Source organism: Serpula lacrymans (assembly GCF_000218685.1).
Source record: "Serpula lacrymans var. lacrymans S7.9 unplaced genomic scaffold SERLAscaffold_3, whole genome shotgun sequence".
Classification (NCBI taxonomy): domain Eukaryota; kingdom Fungi; phylum Basidiomycota; class Agaricomycetes; order Boletales; family Serpulaceae; genus Serpula; species Serpula lacrymans.
In genome coordinates this window covers 2,715,994-2,736,864 of record NW_006763292.1, presented here as the reverse complement: position 1 = coordinate 2,736,864, position 20,871 = coordinate 2,715,994, and the positions used below count along the sequence as shown (strand labels likewise).

The following is a 20,871-nucleotide window of genomic DNA, read 5'->3' as shown; positions in this document are numbered from 1 at the left end:
AAGGGGCTTGAGCCAACCTTGGTCTTCAGTCTTCCAAGTTCATGCGCAGGCAATAGCCTTGTGTTGGAAATGCGGAAGATAAGCTTGAAAGTTTGCAGATACCGGGATAACATAACCGCTCAATAATAGACGAATATGGCCGTCCAATGTGAATTTGATTTTGTGCTGCTTTGAAAGTTGTGCGCTCATATTATCACTGTGGGACCTGGTCACAGCAATCTACTTGAGGCAACCTAAAAAGTCACTAGCCTGAGGACTCGATGAAGTTTAGTCGGACAAGGCAGCCCGAATCAGTTATCACCTCAAGGTATCGGTACTCAGAGCCGGTATCTCCACTTCCCTATAAGCACATCCTCACTTGGATACTGCATTCCCAAGTGGTGAATAGTTGCAGACACGGCGTACCTTTGATTCTCCCAGAATCTGTCAAGAGGGGCCATGCCTAAATGGGAAGCTTACGTAATCTGACCCGTTGGTGTCTGTGGCGCTGACTACTGGCCTATCGTTTGCTTTGGATGTCTCATGATCCATAATGACTTAGTCTTCCGACTTGCCTGGTAAAGCAATACTGCGGACGATTGTGCGAAGACCCGTTTTCCCTCGCGCTTGCAACAGTCTGCTTTAGTCTTCCACAGTCCTCTTTAGCCTTCCACAGGTCTCTTTATAAATCACCACGACGACCCGTTGGCTCGCCAAGCATTCCCTTCCGATACCACCAACTCACAGGGCGTTTCCAATTCACAATCAAGCTCTAACCACTACCAGTAACACCACTTCAATCCGAATAACCTCCAATGGACAATACGTCCGATACAACGAGCCAGCCCGACAAGGTTTCGATCATTGATTAATATATCCATTCAAATGCGCTGATATATAAAGCTAGTCCATATTTCAACATGTATTTTTCATCATAGCCATCGCTATCATCGCGCTGGTCGTTGCGTGGAGGTGAGTAGCTACGGTCAATCAACAGAAACAATGCTCACATATGGTGACCCGTCCTTTGATTGATATAGAGCGTACTTGCTCAAGAGAAGCGGTCGCCCACCGGGCGACTTCTTCAATTTCTCGTCGTCATTTGCCAACCGGCGTCTACCCCGCACTCAGTCTGACGTATACAACCAGCCTCCCGACCAGTTCTCTCCCCCATTCGCATACCCATCTTTGTCTCCCCTTCCTGTGCCCCATCGAACTCGTAGAGTTCGTGCAGCAGACATTGATGCAGGTGGACGCAGATTGAGCCCAGAGGATGGTGAATGGGATCATAAAGATGAGCTGCCCGCATATGATAGTATAGGAGGTCCACCAAAGTATGTTGAAGCTGAACTACAAGCCTCACAGGCGCGGGCGCGGGCCGAGCGTAACCCATTCTTAAGTCGACCACAGTCTACTTCTGACCAGCCAGCTTTGAGCCTGAACGATGTGCCAACTGGTGCTATCCCCGTGGAACAGCACCAAATGGAACCAACGGAAGATCAGCGAAATCCTTGGAGCAGTAGTGTTGTCAGAGGCTCGTCGCCAACCCATCAGGGTGACCGTCCTCTCGTTGATGCCTGAGTCTGCATCATCGAGATCATTCATGTGTATTGTATTACTTTGTAGCTTTACTGTTTACTGCTTTGCCTATACTGGCTACATCTGCTGAATTGATGATCATGCTCTCGATAGTACGTGACGTAAACACGATACTTTGTCTCATGTCCTAGTTAGCTTACCATACAGTATTTGGATGAATACATTATATTGTATCGTGGTTATCATGCCGAGGTCAATGAATGGTCAAACTTGGAGCTTTGTGTTGTGTGAGGCCCAATGAGGACTGCTCTAGGCTGGTAGCACACTGGATACTGTTTCCACGGTTCCACATGCGGCGATGATCATCATTTCTGCGTTCAGTAATCGGGAAAACCCGACTACACGCTGCCACTACCATTAACTACCACTACTCGGTAAATCATTATCAGAGCACGTTTGGATGTCAATAGCGAACCATGGATCTCGAGCCACTCGGAATGGACAAAAAGGCTGTGATGATATTCTGAAACTTGATAAACCTCGATATCTGGTGCTTTTAGGTGAATTTTGGGTTTATAGCTAGGGGTGCGTGTTTTTGTGCAAGTTTTTGCAGTCTTGGAGGTGAACAGCTTTTTGATCTCTAGAAGACCTGTAATTACCCGCTTACTTCCAGAATTCGCCTGCACGTTGCCATCAACTACCACGTTGCCAATCCACCCAGCCAGAACTATCTGAGCGTCCCTGGTATCGAGTCACGCACCCTCAGGTTGTTATGACTGGGTGGATCAGTGTCACAGTGATCATGTGGATATCAACACTATCTGGTGTTCCGTCTCAGCAAGTTACTTCGGTGAATATTGTTCATCAGTTGGGGTGTATGCGTTGCATTGCATTGTCTATTGCAGTCTTTGAAGGTGAAACAGGTTTTGAGATTTGGAAAAACTGGAGCCACTTGATTACCTCTTAGTAACTACTGCACGCTGATATCATGCCCAAGTCAGGTGCTTGAGACGGAAGCTGGTGCTTATGGGCTGGGGAATCTGCGTGACTGTTTGTAGTCTTTACGAAGGCGAAAGATGTCCTGAACAGTGAAATATACCTGACTGTACGCATTTCCCTTGCGTTGATGCCTACATTCAGAACTAATTAAGCATGCATGCATCATAGTTCCAAGTCAATGAGATGAATGGTGATCGTTCGGAGACCGAATGGTATCGACATTGTGCCCCCGTATAATACTTCACTTAGGCCTTCGACATTTGCTGGAGTATATGCGTGATTTCTGTTGCTTTCGTAGTCCTGGAAGATGAGTATGTTAGAGTTGTATAATGTGAGCCACTCTGTATTTACTTTTTATCGACATTGAGAATATTACACTAGCTGGTCGCTTATTGCTACCTCTACCATATTCACACCCCATTCCTTGACGTCCAAGCACCCAGTAAGGTCTCGATAGAGTGTAAAAGCGTATATGAGAACTGGCCATGTGTTCGCGCAAATTCCCGTGTGCCTCCCAGAAGAAGCTCCCGAATCTGTGAGCTTTGCGGATAGACAATGCAGGACATGAAATGCGGTGCATGGCCACCCAGGTACGAGTGTATTTCGACGCGAATGTCTCAGTGTGCATCCAATTTGGCATTCGTCCACCCGGAGTGGCCACTCCGGGCCAAAGCTCACTTCTGACTTTTAGATTATATATAGCGTGTATCTTGGACCCTTCACTCTTCTTCCTAACGCTTTTACTAGATCCAATCCTTGACTTGCCCCCTCATCTCTACCTCCACCTCACCCCATAAACCGGGTCTTTGGGTAAGCTACAATACACGGGTCCAAGGTAGTTGCTTGTAAACTAAACGCGTCTATCCAGGGATTGCGAGTGAACCATTCGACGTCCCCTCAGAGCCCACGTCTGCTCTCCGAGTTACTCCTCGAAGGATTTCGCAACACCTCATTGCTACACCCTCTATCATCCACATCCATAACCTCAGCGCATCATCCTCTACCTCCAGTTGTCGAACGAAGTGATGTTTGAGGAAGAATATGATTTTGAGCTCGAAGGGGATTCTCATTACGAGCCTCGTACGATATGGGATTTACTCGCAGATGCGTGCGAAGAAGGACAACAGTATTGGGCTAATCATCCAGACGAGGTAAGTATTTTCTCTTTCTCTTCGAATGGTATACTGACATCTTCTTTACAGGGTCCAAATGAATCCCAACAGGTAAGTTTCAATGTGGCTTTTTATTGTGAAAGACTGATGCTGACGTTATTTTATTTTTTATCATAGAAAGTCCAAGAATATATATGGGACATTGGTCTCATGAAGCGTCCCAAGGCTCCAAAGCTAGAGGTATGTTCATTTTTCTTTATTATCATCGTATCATCACATTTCTAACTACTCTTTTCTTTAGCTTAAACCCGAAGGCGAACCTACTCCCGTGCCGGTGCAAGTCATCTCACGATGGCGCTCACTGCGTACCACAGCTGCTCTAAAGCTCAAGCGCACTGGTGGTGAACTCAAGACCCGCTGTTCTCGCTTACCATCCTCCTTACGCTCGCCAACGGTCCCAGCCAAACGATGGCTCAGCAAAGTCTCTAGCACGGTCTCTATGTCGCTGCCTATGCAAATAACCCGCGGCGTCGTCCGGTCCTCCTCTAGCCTCTCTTCTAGTACGACGCTATGCGATACGATGAGGATCTCGACGCTGAGTGCAAGCACCGCCGTGTCTACTGAAACCGTGGAGTCGGGTAACAAAAAGGTAATGTATTATCAACGTTTCTCGTTCTATCAATATAGCAGCAGATTACTGACTTTGTTTCTTTGTTTACAGAAAGTGCGCTTTGCAGAAACTCCGACATATTTCGAGTTTCGGGTCAAAAAGAAGAGGAGTCGTGTGGTCCTTCGTTCCAGAGGATCTTGGATGACAAAACGAAACGTAAGTAATTTTCATCTCTCGTTTCATTTAACATTGCTAACTCACTGTTTTTGTTCTTTATCTAGTTCCCTGAACCTATTGTGTCACACGTTAAGCCCAAGTCTCTTGAAGACATCGAATCCCAAATATTTGAACCCAGCGAGAACGAGTTGTTCGGTATGGACATGCTCGCAAAGCTTCTCGATGCTAGGGCAGCTAAGGCAGCACAGCCTGCCAAGCTGACGTTCGAAGACCCCGCACTCCTTCCATGGCCTTCAACTACCTGTGGCCTTCCCAAAAAACCGTCCCAGACGCTCCTCACTGCGCCTTTAAACACAAAGAAGTCTCTATTCGAAGATGAGGATGAGGAGGATGAGAAAAAGGTTGTACCGTGGTACTCTTGGGCATCGATTCGATGCAGGATTGAATGCGAGTTGTTGACACTTGGTATTTGGTTGATCATTTGGTTCTGTATTTTTGGTTTATTATTCATTCATATCATTCGTGTTATCCTGCGCATCCGCTGATTGAGTTGTGGGTCAGATCTCTCTTTTTTCATGTTTTGTTCTTTGATGCTTTCATTTCGACCGAGCCCCAAGAGGCCGCGATCTCGCTTTCTTTTCTTTCTTGTTTTGCAGCATTTTCATCTATTGTTCAATTTCCTCTCATTATGCTACTTTGCTCTCTCGTTATGCTTATATCTCATTCATCGTTATTATCATCAAATTGCCATTACTAACTTGTATCGATAGCTGTTTACTCTATGCCCTTATATGATACGGAATCTACGTCTCAAATTTAAATATATGACTATATAGTTTTGGATCTCTTTGAATTTTGAGTGAAAGTGATTGTTGAGAATGACTAACTTCCTTCTAGTCTGTCGCACGGCCTGATGGGAGACTAAGAGTGAAAGGGCGCATCAATTTTCATATTTATTAAGCAGTAAGTGATCACATGAGTACCGAGTAGTCTCCAGAGAAATAACGCTGGACAATATCAATGTCCTTATGAGTGTCTATCGAAGTATTGTCCCTTACACTTCACTGGCTTTGACTCGGAACAAGCGACAATCTCTGCAGCCGATCCGACAAGTTTGTTTGGTCTCGCGGCCCCGTCGTGCATTTACTGAGGGTCCCTGGGGTCCACAAATAAAAGCTTACCCGCAGGGGTGGTGGGACCAACTTGAAGGACCAAGATAAAGCTTTCAAGCCAGTGCGAATCAACAATTCTTTCATCTAAGCCACAATTAAATCCCTTAGAAAACATATGGCTGAACAAGCTCCATCTAACTCATCGGATGCTACTTCTCCAGCGCGAGGTCGAGGCCGAGGCAAATCTCGCGGAGGACTAGGCAAATATCTTCGTGCGCGAGGACGTGGAAGAGGTTTCGGACGTCCAGCACAGTTCACTCAACGTTTGGTACTGGAAGACGAGGAGACGATAGAGCTAGATCCTGACTCTGAGGAGGCGAAAGAGCTGCAACGCAAGTACGCGCGGAGGCAGCTGGGATCAAACGCTGATCGGTACGCCGAGGTTGAACCTGAACTTGGATCCGATGGTACGTGATTTCTGGGTCGTTGATATTGAGGACGACTTTTGAGAGTGTATTTCTCATTTGAATTCTAACGTCGTTTGCCTTGACCTTAGGCGAAGAAATACGCGAGCCTGAAGTTGACCTGTCAGCTTTTTTGGAGAGGCAGAAGCTGTCAGACGATTCTGGACCGTCGACCGTATCACCACCTGTGGATGACGACGACGATATAGATCACAGCTTAGACCATATATCCTCACATCGACAGCCCGTCTCTCAGTCAAAAAAAGGACGAGTGCAGACGCTTGAGTGGGACGAAGCCCTCGAAGAGATGAGCCGCGAGAAAGCAGCTGCTGAGGCGACCCGAGGTACGTTGATGCAGTACAATTTCTATAAAACGTGATCAACAGACAATACCTAGATCTGAAAACGAGGTTTCGGGCAAAATCAGAGAAACTAAGGCTGAAGCCCGCAATTCTGGGGAGTAATCGAGAACGCAAGCTAGGTCGGTGTAACATAGCCCTACTTATACTGTCACAATGACATAACTGCTGACACGATACTACGAAGACAATGGGTATGTCGAGGCACCGCCATTACCTGTCGAATCACCACGCCAGGCAGACCCAAAGACTGAGATGCAAGACTTTTTGGACGACCTACTGGGTTAAACATGATTCGATACACTCTGTTAACTACTTTCGTTCGATCAGGCAAGTTTGTTGATGTCTCGTTTCGAGCTGAATTTTTACATTGGCCTGTATTGTCAGGTTTATCTCTCGCGAACGGGTCCCGAGATGCGTACTACTTGCTGATAACGCCATCTATTCTGTGGGATCACGGCGCATGTTGTCTATTTGCGCACGCTCAGCTAGGTCAGTGTCACCACTGGTGGTCGATCCTATAGCCGCGTGTGTATAGGACAATGCCTTGCTTTAAGGTGGAGACAGGCAGGTAACTAGAGAGAAAATGGTATCAAGAAATAAGTTTGATTCGAGTGGCTGCGAATGGAGAATGCTCAAGATATTTACGAAACATACATTGTGCAAGACTGAAGTTCGGTACCACTTTTTTTTTTTGTAAAAAACCACAGTGTCTCACAGGGGGAAAAAACAAAGTACTCAAATGAGAGTACAGTTCCAAATATTGATGAGCAGCTTTATAATGAAGGCGTCACACGGTAGGCCCTAGTAAAAGGCGAGGGCCTAGGTATTTTGTGGCACCCTCTGCTGCTTATCATTCAACGGATATCCAACAGCGTCATAGAGGAAATATGGATTTTTGCTTGGTCGGCGGGTAGCAATGCCGGCATTACGACAAATCTCAGCCACGGTCTGTTGCTTCAAGCTTTGGCCGACCGTACGATGGTAGGTGGTGCGGGTAAGTCAAGGCCATAACCTATACGATTTTTCAGATGGGAAGATTGGTTGATTGTCGCCAAAACCCAGCTATATCAGTGCTTGCACTATGCACTGCGCTCGCAGCTTGCATTTATCTATACATTTTCTTCTCGTTTCCAAGCAATGTTTGAATCCATACTACGGGCTGACGTATAATAGCCATAATTACCCTTGTTCGATGCTTTGAATCCCTTTCAAGCTGGCAGCTTAGAGTAAACACAAAGATCTGTTCTCTAAGTAGGTCACGATGTTATGTCTAGGACTCTCCTATGTTGGTATTGCGAAACTGCTGCGCAGTCCTCCAGCAAGCCGTCCATAACTGGGAAAATTATGATGTGGTGTCGAATGTTCTCCATGACCTGGATTGGCAAACAGTCGGCTCCGTTAGGCATGTCAGCAAACATCGTAAACATAGCAGCCAATGACTGTCTTGCATTATTTTCTAGCTGCTCCATGGATTAACCAGATCGCGAAACTATGTCAAAGAGTCCTTCCTTGGCTTGAATTTGTGAGAATCGCCGGCATAAGTTCCTGCAGCTTCCATTATATCTATCAAAGCATAATTATACATGGAGATAACTGTAATGATGATATCGGTAAGGGCAATTCAACTTGACATAGAACATATGTGAATACACATCGTCAATACGATAATACGATATGATATATCGCCGACATGAAGTGACCATACTCTCGGACCTCAATGGAAAATGCCGCCATTACGCCTGACTTCTCTCAGGGCGTAATGGGAAAATAATTGTCCCAGATGAAAGCACGTTTCGTTTATCATTTGGCGAGGCGCCGAAGCCATGGTTTACTAGCGCAGCCATGAACAGAAATTTGATGTACCTGGAAGATACCGAGATAATTAATAGCTTCCTCTACACCAACTCTCACCAACTCGAGAATCTTAGATTTGCATTATGTTCGGCAGCCTTTAGGCTGAGGTGTCTCGCTCGTTTGATTTTAAGTTGTTTAGCATTCTTGGAGGTGCCTAAGCCAGTTTACCGGACTTTGAAAATCAATTGGTACGGAACGACCCGGCTCCGTGGCTGAGCGCTGAGCGGCCAATATTTAGTTCTCTCGAGGCTCATGTTGTCTGGTATCTATTCTTCACATGAGAACGCTGCCCCAATCTGCACAAATTCTTCATATGACCGCTTATCAGCATGACCGCTTATCAACTTGAAAGAAAAAAGAACTCCCGGAACATCCAGCATTAAAGGACATCCGAGTTGCTGGGCGTGATCGCCCACAAATTATCAGCCCGAAACTTTATCATTGTAATAATGAATTCATCCTTTCGAATTGCGATAGATGCTCTGGTATTCAGCGCTTTTCAGCTAAGTGTGGGCCTGAGCGCTGATCATCGGAAGGGGCGAAACCCCGGACACACATAAAAGGTATGTGTATTATCGGTCTCATTTGCAGTCAGCATAAGTTGTTACACAGCTCAAAATTACATCTCAGAAGAAGCATAATAATTCATTTTACGCATGGATAATCACTACTTTAGTTTATTATTTGAGATTGTATAGCTATAGTCAGTGCTGAAATCGTAACTTCTATAGGTACTTCAAGCTACGATGATATGGATGTGGTTACAGAGGTTACAGAGACAAGAATGGTAATCTGTATGTTTGTGTTGTTGTTGCAGCATGGCTGGAAACGTACTACAACATTGACTAGAGGCTCTAACCACGACTGCAGTGTATGAAGATAAGTCAGCCTACTCACCCTTCGGAGTTGTCAAACATTTTGCAGTGTGATTCAAGTTATTCATGGTTCGAGGCCATTCCCTGCAAATGTTTCCCAACACCTGCGGGAAATGGTGCCATTATTGCGTGGTCAAATATAAGACGGGGGCCTTCTATGTTTATTCAGTGCCTTTTCTGTCGATCTATTGGCTGTTCTGGCGCTGAATAACTTGTATTCATCAAGGTTGTGTCTCTTGCATTCACGAGCACCTATTTGCACGGTATGCTTACTAGCTTTCATGTAGCTGCCGTTACCGATACCTCGGTCCTCCTTATCAGTGCCTCTGGCGTCTATGCACGGCGCTATTCCAAAATTAGACCATTGCATTGGTATTCCGCAGTGAGTCTTGTTCACTTTCGTGACCGTCTACCTTGGTATTCGTGCTATTTCTCTATCACGTATCCTTCAACCGGGGGCTCCTTTTTGTCCCAAAAAGAAAAAGCAGTGCTTTCGGCCACACGCTACCCTGAGGGAAAATGAACAATACTGGGATGACGCGCGTTTAGACGAGCGCCAATCGGAATGATTGCCCATCATCTGAAAGAGGAAACTTCACAATGTCAATGACTTCAAGGTACATTCATATATGATAGTTTGGCATGGTGCTTGGAGGCTGAGAGCAATGACTGAGCGCAGATATTCGGAAAAGATGGTTTGCCGACTCCATATGAATGCGTGAGATATGTGTGCCTCTGGTCAGTATCTCTGTAATATGTTTGGGTACGAACTTACGCAGTACCTAAAGGATTTTCCATACAGGTACTTTCGAGTCACCGTGATGCAACCACAGATATGGCATGGATAAGCTGTATCGTAATTGATTCGGACCAAAATGTCCACTCATTACATACGTACGATCCGTGATAACAAATATCAGGAAATGTGCCGCGCGTGGGTCACGAGGCACATGAGGGTACAAGCCGCGATCATTACAGTGTACGAGGAAGACAATCCATCTGCAACTCCGCCGAAAAAAATAAACTATCCAATAACGTGGCTGATTCTTCCGTCTTTCTTTTTACAAGCCTACAAACGACAACCAACGTCCTAATATCATGAGCGGTTGGATTTCTGAAGGTAATCTGTATGTTATTTGTTGATATATCGTATCAATTCTTTAGTTCCTGGTAATACGACGGTGCTTTGATATCTCCTAGATTTTCAACATTTGATGGGCTATCTTCGTCAGCTGAACATGTTCTTTTCACTCACGACCATAGCCATGCACTGTTGGAGATGGTGCGCTTCCAGTTTCCATGCATTTGTTGTCCCTGACATACCAATTATTCCGTGCGATCCAGGGCCGCTTCAATACCTATCGCCTTCTTGCGCTGAGGATGTGCGTGCCCAAGGATTCCTGATTAAATTTTCTTTGACATGTCTCCGTGATATGTCTAATTGTCCGTTGCTTTGATTGCCCCTATGCCTCAGTCACAAGTTCAATGGAAGTTACAGGTACCATGTCCAGATACATTCCCAACGATTCAAGAATACAAGGAAAGATCTGATCGACGAATCGCTCTGCTTCATGATGTTGTCTCGATAGGCTCAACAATTTTCATTGTCAGTCACGAGTTCAAACCATAACCATAGAAGGACACTCAACAATCTCACAGATACTTCACAGGACCAGCTAGGTATGTCTGGTTTCCACTTGTCTTATCCTAATGACATGCGGAATGGAAGCTACAGTCATTCTCACGAATTTGGGCCACTGAAGATCCCCTCGCCCAACGTCAGCCTAATAAGTTATCAATTATCTAGCTCCTTCAACAAAGTTGGCAATATGGAACCTCAAAGTGGAATGTAAACCACTTAAAAACTGTTCAAACTGTACTGTGTTAATCATATGCTTTACGGAAATTCCGATTTTTCCGCTTTGCCCCAGGTGCAATTATTGACAATGCGCAGCCATCCTCCCAAGGGAGTAATTTCACCGGTATTTTTCAGTTGCGAGGTGTAAAAGGTTCAACTGACAATGATTTTATGACATGACGGGACTGAAATGTGAATGGCTAGAGCTGTATTCGATCTGACGTGCGATATACAAGCTGTCAAAGGAAAATGACGGGTACTAATGACAAATGACAAGATCAGAAGACTCGTAGCTATTACCCGTGTATGTATAAGTACAGTCTACATCGTCGACTTGAACAATACAATCCTCAAGCCCCAGTCTTACAAGTCACCTCAGCGTACTTATCTTCCACAATGGCTGAGTGAGTCCTCGCCTTACAGGATTACTCCACTCCATACTCATGTTGAATTTGTCTGCCGCCTAGATACACCCCCCTCACCAACAACGTTACCATCCAGGGTATCGACGGGAAATATTTGAAAGTCGTTGGCGATGGCCTTGAGTTCACCGACCAGACATATGACCCCAACGCCAAATTCTCCGTTGAAGCAGCCACCGGTGGAAACATCTTAATAGGTGGGTAATTCCAGGACATCCAACGCGGTAACATTGACAGCTTCCATCCTAGGTGCCAATGGAAAATATGTCAGGATGTACGACACCCCGAACTTCGACATCAAGTGCAACGCGTTGAACAGTTCCGATGGTGTCATTCTCGGAACTGTCTTCGTCGGCGATGGTTTGGTGAACTTCACCATTACCGAGCAAGGCTCCTTGAGTCAGCAAACTGTGTTCTTGTCCAGCCTGGCTGGTACTAAGAGCTACAGTCAGTCCCTCAGGGCTAACGTTTTCGAGGATGTCACTTGCCGTTTCACGATTACGAACGTGTAGATGAGAGAATATCGATGGGCTTGACATGAAATGGCCAATGTTATAGTGTAGGATACTGTAGAGATAGTTGGTTGATGATCGGTTTGTTTGATGAAGATTTGTAGCGAGTCGGAATGGTCAATTAGTGTGTATGTTTCCGCGTTGATTCTGTGAAAAATGACTTCAATTGGTCTTGGCTCTCAACTTGAAGGTAGTCGGTGATATGTTATCACTAAGCAGTACAACGACATAATTTCCAGACTGCTTAAACTTTATTTGTTTTAAAAAAAGTAGAGTTTCAACAAACAACGGGAGTATTGAGTGTAAGTTATCATGAAACTACGAACGGAATAGCGTTTCACAGGCAGAGGATGTTGACTAAGACTTTATGGATTGTGATGATTGCCCTGCACGAGATACTGATACTTTGATACTGTGTAAAGCAAGAAAACCAGATAGAACATTCCATGTCGCTGATTTACTCGATGGCAGTTCACCGGACTTTGAAATTAAGTAGTATCGGAGCGACCCGGCTCATCAGACTTGTTTGCGGGCAAACCGGCGCTTACTGGCAGTGCACTATCATAGCAATGGTTGCATTGTGAGTCTGGATCGCTACTTTCCTGCAGCCCACCTTATTCTGGTTCATATATCTCAAGTTCGCCTCGAGCGCAGCAGAAAGTATCTATCCGCGGGGGGGATTTCGTGGTGAAAGGGGATCGGTATAATTCAAAATGGGTACAAGCGTCAATAACTTGATCAATGAAATTTTGTATTGCCACGATCGATGGATTTAAGGTACATCCGAGCTATTATGGTTCGGCATGATGCTTGGAGGCTGAGCGCTAAGTACTGAGCGTACTAATTCTAAGCATGAGCGTCAATATTCGGAAACCATGTATCGCCGGTACGTATTTGTGTTTTTTGTCAGTAGGACTTTGCCCTCGCAATCTGGTTGACAAGGTACGCTCTTATTCAGCACTGGAAAGAAATACTTCGGGGTCAGTCTTCATATTCTTCATTTCATATTCTTCATTCAGTATTTTCGTTCTTGAACAGTAAGCAGGATTCATGACCATGAGATGCATAGGCACAAACCCACGATTTTCTGCAATGTATGGGGCGACCGTAATCCAACTGCAAGTCTACCGCTTTATCAAGCAGAAAAGCATGCTATCCTGTATTCATTGCATGGTTGGTCAAAGCTGGTTATTGATCTAATAACGTATAGATATATCAGTTCTTGGCTTCCCAATGATGTGTCAACATTTCCTAAGTGTTTAACACTGGATAATCTATATTCGTCGATTTGACGCTCCCCTGCGCCCATGCGCCAATGCATACAATTAGCAAAGGTGCGCAGTCAGTTTCCACGCAGATAATGTTCCCGATGTCGATACTTCCAGGAAATACAAGGACCCTTCGTCGTCCAGCACTTTCTCGCACCGAGGACATGCTGCGTCTGATTTACAGTTTGTTTGTCATATGTCTGACATATCTGATTAACTATTGCTGATGGGGCTGTGATCCGTCCCTATGTTAAGCAGGTTTAATGGAAGTTGCAGTTACAATCACGAACTCAAACAAGGACATATCTTATTAACGTATCGCTCCGCCCCGCATTGTTGTACTGATAGGCTCAACTATTTTCAAGGATTGCCTCAAGTTCACACCAGAGAAGTGTATACGTCTTACCCCTGTTAGTAGATGCAGCTTCGCATGAGATCGATAAGGTACGTCTGCTATTGCCACTTTGTCGTATTCTGATGACATACTAAATGGAGTCGCAGCCATTTCTCATGAACTCGTGTATCACAGGGGAGTTCCTGAACACGAGACCGCTGAAGGACCTGGCTGGTCCCCAACTTCACCAATCCCGGCAGCTCGGAACCATGGAATTGAATTGAACTCGATGACAAGTGGTCCAACATATTTGTTTTTAAAAACAGGTTCTACGGAGTTGGTTATATTCCGCGGTTCGCACCATGAATTCTGAAAAGTGTGGGCTAACGGATAGTTTTGGGCGTGACATCTGTCTTGCTTGGAAAATGTGGCTTCACCGGGGTTTTCGAGTTGCGAGATCTGATAGGTATTCACGTCCATTGGGGATGATTTTATGGCTATGTCATGTCAGAACTTCAATGTGGATGAGCGGACCGCTGTATTGTCGGCCTCACACTGGCAAACAACGTGCAACGGACACAAAGTCGCATTATTGGCAGGAGCCTGATCTTCACCGTTCATTTTGCGTATAAATACAAGCCATACCACCGACTTGAACAGCACAATCCTCAAACCCCCCAGTCTTACAAGTCACCTCAGCGTACTTATTTTCCACAATGACTAAGTAAGCCCTCGCATTACAGGGTTACTCTACTCTACTCCATACTCACTTTAAATTTGTCTGCCGCCTAGATACGTCCCTCTCTCCAACAACGTTACCATCCAGGGTATCGACGGGAAATACCTGAGAGTCGTTGGCGATGGCCTTGAGTTCACCGACCAGGCCTATGATCCCAACGCCAAATTCTCCGTTGAAGCAGTCACCGGTGGAAACATCTTAATAGGTGGGTAATTCCAGGACATCCAACGCGGTAACATTGATAGCTTCCATCCTAGGTGCCAATGGAAAATATGTCAGGATGTACGACACCCCGAACTTTGACATCAAGTGTGACGCTATGAACAGCACCGATGCTGTCATTCTCGGAACTCTCTTCATCGGTGATGGTTTGGCTAACCTTACTATCACCAAGCAACGCTCCTTGAGCGATGAGACTGTGTTCTTGTCCAGCCTGGCTGGTACTACGAGCTACAGCAAGTCCCTCAGGTCTAGTGTGTTCGAAGATATCACTTGCCGCTTCATAATTGCGAACGTCTAGATAGAGAGAGAGAGAATATCGATGGACTTGAAAGGAAATGGCCAAGGTTGTAGTGTACGGTTACATGATGTTTTGTAGTGATGTCGAATGGTCATGTTTCAGTGTGTGTGTGCTTTCTTGTCGGACGTGTCAATAAGTGTTGGCCCAATCCTGACGTGCGAAAGACTTGAAATTATACCTTGCGATGCGACACGCAATGCTAATCCACTCAGGATTTTGCTAGGACGCAATACTGCAGTACTATTATATTTAGCGGATTAGCGGACTGAAGCGAAACAAGTATGAACGCTAGCTTGCGACGCTTGTTTTAGCCTTACCTTTCATTGCCAAGGAAGAACACCGTCATGGTTCGATACTAGCATTCCCCAGCCCAAGACCGAGGGTGACCAGCCCGCGCCCAGTCATTCCCAAGTAAAGTGGTCCCGTAGCCTATTTTTGCATATTCATATCGTTCTTTGTGATAATTCTAAGTAAATAAGAAGACATATTCCTGGACCAGAGGTTCCAGGTTTCCATTTCGACATTGAAGTTTTTTTTCTTCCCGGAACTTTTATACCTCTTATGTACCAATCTGCATGACTCGCCCTCCCATTTGTAAGCAATTCATATGACTTGATACTGTCTGTCGCCTCTTCACTTCCTTTGCTTTCCATTTAATATAGTGGTTTGTGTGGTAGCAGACAGAGCCAGATCCTGACATACAATTTTTGGAGCACCTACAACTTGTCAATTATCAGAGATACCTGCAAAATTGTACTTTAAATGAGTCAGTGCTGAGAAACTTTACCTCGCCGTTTTGTGCATTATAGAGATGAATGCTAATGCTTAGGTAACTCACCACAATAAGGGGACCGAAACGCAGAACAGACGGGTCCAGGTCTGCCCCGGAGGGCCATGTTATGTAGTTGATGCTGATTTCATGAAACTTACCGCATTGCAGACACTCACTGGCAGAACCTGAGGCGACTCCGAGCGACTATATTTCTATTTCCTTTTTTGGATTCTGTTTAGATAAGATAAGATAAATCTGAGTCTCAATCCCACTTTTTCGCCAACTTTCAACCATTCATTCCGAATCATGAGATAACGGTCTCTTCCTTCTACTTGGGCTTTAACAACACGCCGCCGAGCTCAGAATGTCGATGCTCACTGTGAAGACATATTTCACCAAGAGACTACATTAGTAGTGCCTGAACTCGCCGGGATGACTCGATTAAGACAAGAGAACTTCAGCCAAATTACCTGCGAAGGCTCCCGCAAAAAAAATATCGATGGCCGTGGATATGTTGAGGCTGATTCTGACTCTGAGTTTGGGTTTAAGAGGTGGAAGTAGATCCATATAACCATACACGAAACTCAAATACTCAAACACTCACTCACAGGACAAACTTACACGTTCAACTTTTTATTCTGAAAGATCACTCAGGTTGTCTCAAAACTTGTTTAGGCTTCAGGCGTTGTCTTAGGTTTTCACACAGAGCAATGTAGGTAAGCATAGCATACTCATTTCGGGCAGGGAGAGAGAGGTAGAAATTGTGTATCGTACACTGTACAGTAGGTAATCATAGGAGGAAATACGAATTTGTTTTTGGTGCACAAGTGCTTTTTAGCTTTGAGAGAGGAAATCTATGTATTGTACAATAGGAAATCAAAGAAGGAAATGTGAATTTTTTTGGCGTACGTACAGGTGTTTTGTACTTTTGAGAGAGCAAAGATGTGTATCGTACACTGTACAATAAATGATGAGGGCGAATAAAAACGAAATGTTTTTGGTGCACAAGTGCTTGAAGTTGTACTTTGAAGAGGAGGAAAGGAAATGATTTTTTTTTGTCGGTATGCAGTGATTTATTGTGTATCGTACACTGTACAGTGATTGATCAGAAGGAAGGAAACGAAATATTTTTGATGCGCACGCGCTTTGTTGTGTATTGTACACTGTACAGTAAATGACCAAGGCGAAGAAAAATGAAACTTTTCGGTGCAGATAAAATAGAGATAGATATATAGGAAAACTAGCATAAACTCCAGAGCGTTTGGGTAGGAAAAGTTAATAACACAGTAGACATATTGTATCATACATATGATAACATAGAATCATGTTAGATATGACGGAAACAAACAACACTAGAAAAATAGAACCAAAGAAAATCGAAGTGATACATAAGTCAATGCGATCTTGTGTCAAACGACAAGCCCGAGGAAGAAGATAAGTTAGGTAACAAGAGTGGATGCGAAGGTGATAATCAATGATGAGGGGTCGGTCGGATAGGCATCAATGCAACAAGTAAGACGATGAAACGTCGTGTAGACGTCGCTGATTAAGCGAAGGTGAAGTCGAAGATGGGTAAGATGACTCCCACAAGAAGTGTGGTAGTCGACTGATGGATTGTGGGGAGGGGGGTGGTAATGTGTTTGGTTACGATGAAACGTGGTTGGCATGTCGCTGATGTAGCGAGGGTGAAGTCGAAGATAGGTAAAATGACCCCCACAAGAAGTGTGGGGGTAGATGGATGAGTTGGGGGGAGGGGGGATAATGTGTTTTGGTGACGACGAAGACGCTACGATGAAACCCAACTTTGATTAACTTTCAACTCAACAACTCTTAAGGTCACAACATACCTCTAAGCAATGACGCAGTAAGTGCCCGGGCGCCAAGGGGTATCCTCGTTAACGGGGATGGAGGCGGGATCCTGTTCGACGTGAACAGTCTCAGAGGGATGAATGGTCAAGTCAAGCGTGGTGAATGAGTCCATGACTTCGATGATAAGTGATGAAGGGTGTTTGGATTGGGTTAAAGCTCGATTTATAGCGCGAGTGAGGCTGGCGGGAGGTTGGTAGTCAGGGTGTGAGCTGGTAGGCACCTTTGGTTCGCGAGGTGGGAGTCAAGAGTAAGGAGAGAAAAAGTGTAGCTGGCCCTTTATATATTCCAGCCTTGTTTTCCTCTCTCATTGTCTTGTGGGTAAGCGAGTGGCCATGTCCACCAGAATTCCTGAAATGTGGCCACTCGGCTACAGCGGCCACCGGGTAATTTTAAGGGGTGTGGACGAAGCAGTCCGTATATCACGCCACACGTAACATACTGAAACCCCTCCCGTTCCACTTGCCATCTGCAGAAAACAGGGAATGTAGGAGCCTCTGAACGATGCCTGAACGTGTTTGACAACAAAACATTTCACTTTAGGTACTAATATTGGAATCTTCAAAGTAATGCTGACTTACATTCCCGTTATTTTACTGTGCTGGCGCGTCTGAAGTTGGCGTATCGTATGTAGGTTGTCGATAAAGACAGAGTCGCAAAAGCTTTAAGTGACGGACGGCAAAGCGAGCAGTATGATGGATCATGAGGCCGATGTACAGCAGAATAACGAGCTAGCAATACAGTGTGTGTAATGCTGGACACCGTATTGACATTAAACTTTTGTGAGAAAACTAGGTTAGTACGACGATAACCACCGGTTAAAATCAGGTATGCGCTCACCTATTGATGAGGCTGATTCATAAAACTCGATAGCCTAAGGAGTCTATTGCCTTTATAACGATGGTTTGGAATATCGAAGGATATGTCGAAACAGTAGGTCTTGTGTATCGTGTCAACGCCTTTTCAATTCACTGTTTTAGACCTTCGAATGGATTGGATGAATCTGGAGAATGTAAATGTTGTCCAGTGCATGAAGACACGTCCATTGTAGCTCGGGCGTAGCACAAGAACAATGAATTTCGGGCAGTCCATGCTGGACCTGGGTCACAGGTGCGTTTGCTTTGCAAGATATAAAATAAATCCTTCTTACCCGGGGAGGAGCAGCTGTAGGTTGCAATCCTGGCTCATCCACCGTAGAGAAGTACTACGACGAGGTCTTGCCAGGACTTGAACGCTGGACGTTGAGGCGTGAAACGTGGTCAAAAGCAGTTGGTTTTTTTTGGCTCGGCTCGACATCTGACAGCCAACGAAGGCATCACACGACAGAAACCAAGGATCAGAGGCAAAATAGATGCATTCAAGGGCTACATGAAATTACTACAGTTATCAGTATGATCTAGCAAAGATTTCCAGTATTCAACAAACACCTTTAAGGAGAGACGATCTGTGACACGACAGGAAAGTAAGAAATACAGCGAAGAGAGTTGATTCAGCGTGGAAAAGTGAGTCGAAAGAGAGACGGATGCAAAATGTGCAGGGTAGTTAGAAAAAGATAAGAGTCTATGTCCGGGGACTTGGTATGATGAGTCATTTAAACATCACGAGTTTGATAACGCGGAATGGGAGATTGTGATACAATAGGATACACGCTGGGCGGTGTAAATGGCCGATGGAATGGAAGCAGGGTGGCTGGTCTTTGTTCTTCCAATGGAGAGGGGGGAAGCGATGGCGAACAATAAGTAGTATCGGACATCGACATGCTGTGGTGGGACTGAGAGCTGTCCAAATCAAATTCGCTTACAGGATATTTTGAATCGGTAGGGGACTGGCCGTCTCCTTTACTGTATTCAGGAAGGCGTGCAGATGGAAGTCCGGCAGATTTTTCGATGTCATCATCCATGTTGTATTTAGGCCGAGGTGGAGTGGGAAGGGTGTAAGCGGGAAGAGAGCCAACAGAGACACCTGAATTAGATTTGAAAGCAGCGTTCCACCTACAACAGAAAAGGTGAGTAAGAAACGCTGAGGACAGCCACACCCAAAGACATACCTGGTAGAGGCAGGAACTGATAGCTGGGGTTTGCGTGGGCTCCAACCGAATAGTTTCGCAACAGACCAGAAAGCAAGACAGTAGTTCTTTCGGGCCTCGCCTGCGAAGCCAAATATGGCAAAGAATAACAAAGCACAGGAAGGGAAAAGCCAACGAGTCATTTCAACGGATGTCTTGTACCCAGGATCGCTCGCCCACTCTACAGCTGGAATGAGCCCAACATAAGAAAAACCATAGTGCACGTTCGACCAAGAGATCCACGGCTCTAGAGTGACACCCTTGTTGCTGATATAGATACTGTAGATACTGATGGGGATTGTAAAAGCCATTTCGATCGCGGCAAGTAGCATGAGACGTATGTAGCGATTGATGCTCAAAGAGGTATTGGAGTTAACGAATTGACTGAACTCCAGGCGACGTTTATAGAAAGCGTGCAGTGTCAGGCCTAGGAAGAATTAGTAAGTGAGCTATATGGTCGTCTACCAAAGTGAAGCTAAACTAACCTGAGAAAACGAAAGAAACGCAGCCCAATAGCGAGGGCCACATGAACACAAGGAAGTATGCTGGAAGAGTGTTGTATATGGTAGGGTAGCATCCCACATTCTCAAGGATGTCAAAACGATGGCCTGTGATAGCAATGTTAGATGGACCTCAGTTAGTATGCCGTTGGATATACCTTGAACGACATAATCTAAAAGACACGATAAGCACTCAGAATGGTGGGAATAATGGCCTGGACTTACGGAGTATCATAACGAGGACAGGTATGCCTATGGAAATACAAAGGTCGATTACAAGGGCACGAACTTTCTGAAAGAAACAAGTCAGTGAAATGAAATACACAGAGATAATAACGAAGCATACATCTTGACGAGTAGTAGAGACAGTTTTAATGACTGCAATCTTGTACAGTCTTCGACTGATACAAAGCGATGCTGCAGGTATCCCAACTCCTGCACCAAGCAGAATCTTAGACGCTGAAAAGGTGTAAGAATGGTAAATGAAAAACCGACTGAGGACATGAAAAGAGACCCACAAATATCACACCATACTGGTGCAACATTCAAAGCGCTGCCATTCCAGACGACAGAATTCACGAATTCAATAAGGCAAGCCACAGCAGCCCAGATCATATAGACACAAGTGCCAGCATTCCAAGCTTGCAAGTGCCATGGTAGAGGAATGAGAACGAGGATAAAACCAAAAAATGCGAAGATGGGGAATAGTGGGTAGGTCGGGTTGACGATGTAGGCCATGTTGTTGGAACCGCAGGAAAGTAAAACTGAAGAAGACGAGAGCAGGGATAGGATAGGACTACAAAGCCTGGTATGGAGAGCTCCATCTTTTCTACGAGCTTATCCTTCGTCGGTAATCCAGGACAATGGGCGGAGTTTAGTGAACAGTCTGCATTCCCTTTGTTTGAGTTAGTGACAAGGATCACAGTGTGACA

General features: G+C 45.1%; 9 protein-coding genes across 9 annotated transcripts; 7 read left to right on the top strand and 2 right to left on the bottom strand.

Annotated features, from left to right (window-relative positions):
- Nucleotides 1–508: 508 nt before the first annotated feature.
- Nucleotides 509–1,783, top strand: SERLADRAFT_459550 (uncharacterized protein; the record flags this gene model as incomplete). The annotated part of the gene is made up of 4 exons (XM_007314905.1): nucleotides 509–833; nucleotides 887–951; nucleotides 1,020–1,462; nucleotides 1,485–1,783. The coding sequence occupies 4 exons, from the start codon at nucleotides 795–797 to the stop codon at nucleotides 1,646–1,648; spliced, it is 711 nt and encodes a 236-aa protein (XP_007314967.1).
- A 254-nt stretch (nucleotides 1,784–2,037) lies between these two features.
- SERLADRAFT_459546 (uncharacterized protein) lies at nucleotides 2,038–2,936 on the top strand (the record flags this gene model as incomplete). Its single annotated transcript, XM_007314904.1, has 3 exons — nucleotides 2,038–2,103; nucleotides 2,163–2,623; nucleotides 2,686–2,936. One exon carries the CDS (start codon nucleotides 2,291–2,293, stop codon nucleotides 2,483–2,485), a length of 195 nt encoding a protein of 64 aa, XP_007314966.1.
- A 354-nt stretch (nucleotides 2,937–3,290) lies between these two features.
- Nucleotides 3,291–5,162, top strand: SERLADRAFT_459545 (uncharacterized protein; the record flags this gene model as incomplete). Its single annotated transcript, XM_007314903.1, has 7 exons — nucleotides 3,291–3,327; nucleotides 3,386–3,668; nucleotides 3,720–3,740; nucleotides 3,807–3,869; nucleotides 3,931–4,278; nucleotides 4,351–4,455; nucleotides 4,521–5,162. The coding sequence occupies 6 exons, from the start codon at nucleotides 3,543–3,545 to the stop codon at nucleotides 4,959–4,961; spliced, it is 1,104 nt and encodes a 367-aa protein (XP_007314965.1).
- A 459-nt stretch (nucleotides 5,163–5,621) lies between these two features.
- Nucleotides 5,622–7,044, top strand: SERLADRAFT_459542 (uncharacterized protein; the record flags this gene model as incomplete). Its single annotated transcript, XM_007314902.1, has 5 exons — nucleotides 5,622–5,995; nucleotides 6,085–6,336; nucleotides 6,390–6,473; nucleotides 6,539–6,681; nucleotides 6,739–7,044. 4 exons carry the CDS (start codon nucleotides 5,704–5,706, stop codon nucleotides 6,637–6,639), a joined length of 729 nt encoding a protein of 242 aa, XP_007314964.1.
- Nucleotides 7,045–9,916: 2,872 nt separating this feature from the next.
- SERLADRAFT_459541 (uncharacterized protein) lies at nucleotides 9,917–10,872 on the top strand (the record flags this gene model as incomplete). Its single annotated transcript, XM_007314901.1, has 6 exons — nucleotides 9,917–10,210; nucleotides 10,347–10,365; nucleotides 10,428–10,526; nucleotides 10,582–10,689; nucleotides 10,743–10,763; nucleotides 10,819–10,872. One exon carries the CDS (start codon nucleotides 9,959–9,961, stop codon nucleotides 10,175–10,177), a length of 219 nt encoding a protein of 72 aa, XP_007314963.1.
- Nucleotides 10,873–11,286: 414 nt separating this feature from the next.
- Nucleotides 11,287–12,053, top strand: SERLADRAFT_459540 (uncharacterized protein; the record flags this gene model as incomplete). The annotated part of the gene is made up of 3 exons (XM_007314900.1): nucleotides 11,287–11,345; nucleotides 11,409–11,560; nucleotides 11,613–12,053. 3 exons carry the CDS (start codon nucleotides 11,338–11,340, stop codon nucleotides 11,873–11,875), a joined length of 423 nt encoding a protein of 140 aa, XP_007314962.1.
- A 2,022-nt stretch (nucleotides 12,054–14,075) lies between these two features.
- On the top strand, nucleotides 14,076–14,849 carry SERLADRAFT_459537 (uncharacterized protein; the record flags this gene model as incomplete). Its single annotated transcript, XM_007314899.1, has 3 exons — nucleotides 14,076–14,201; nucleotides 14,270–14,421; nucleotides 14,474–14,849. The coding sequence occupies 3 exons, from the start codon at nucleotides 14,194–14,196 to the stop codon at nucleotides 14,734–14,736; spliced, it is 423 nt and encodes a 140-aa protein (XP_007314961.1).
- Nucleotides 14,850–17,026: 2,177 nt separating this feature from the next.
- On the bottom strand, nucleotides 17,027–17,620 carry Slphb1.1 (mating type pheromone; the record flags this gene model as incomplete). Its single annotated transcript, XM_007315063.1, has 2 exons — nucleotides 17,027–17,294; nucleotides 17,356–17,620. One exon carries the CDS (start codon nucleotides 17,487–17,489, stop codon nucleotides 17,358–17,360), a length of 132 nt encoding a protein of 43 aa, XP_007315125.1.
- Nucleotides 17,621–18,972: 1,352 nt separating this feature from the next.
- On the bottom strand, nucleotides 18,973–20,677 carry Slrcb1 (uncharacterized protein; the record flags this gene model as incomplete). The annotated part of the gene is made up of 8 exons (XM_007314898.1): nucleotides 18,973–19,152; nucleotides 19,176–19,365; nucleotides 19,422–19,866; nucleotides 19,925–20,047; nucleotides 20,098–20,112; nucleotides 20,165–20,231; nucleotides 20,286–20,398; nucleotides 20,458–20,677. The coding sequence occupies 8 exons, from the start codon at nucleotides 20,675–20,677 to the stop codon at nucleotides 18,973–18,975; spliced, it is 1,353 nt and encodes a 450-aa protein (XP_007314960.1).
- Between the last annotated feature and the right edge of the window lie 194 nt (nucleotides 20,678–20,871).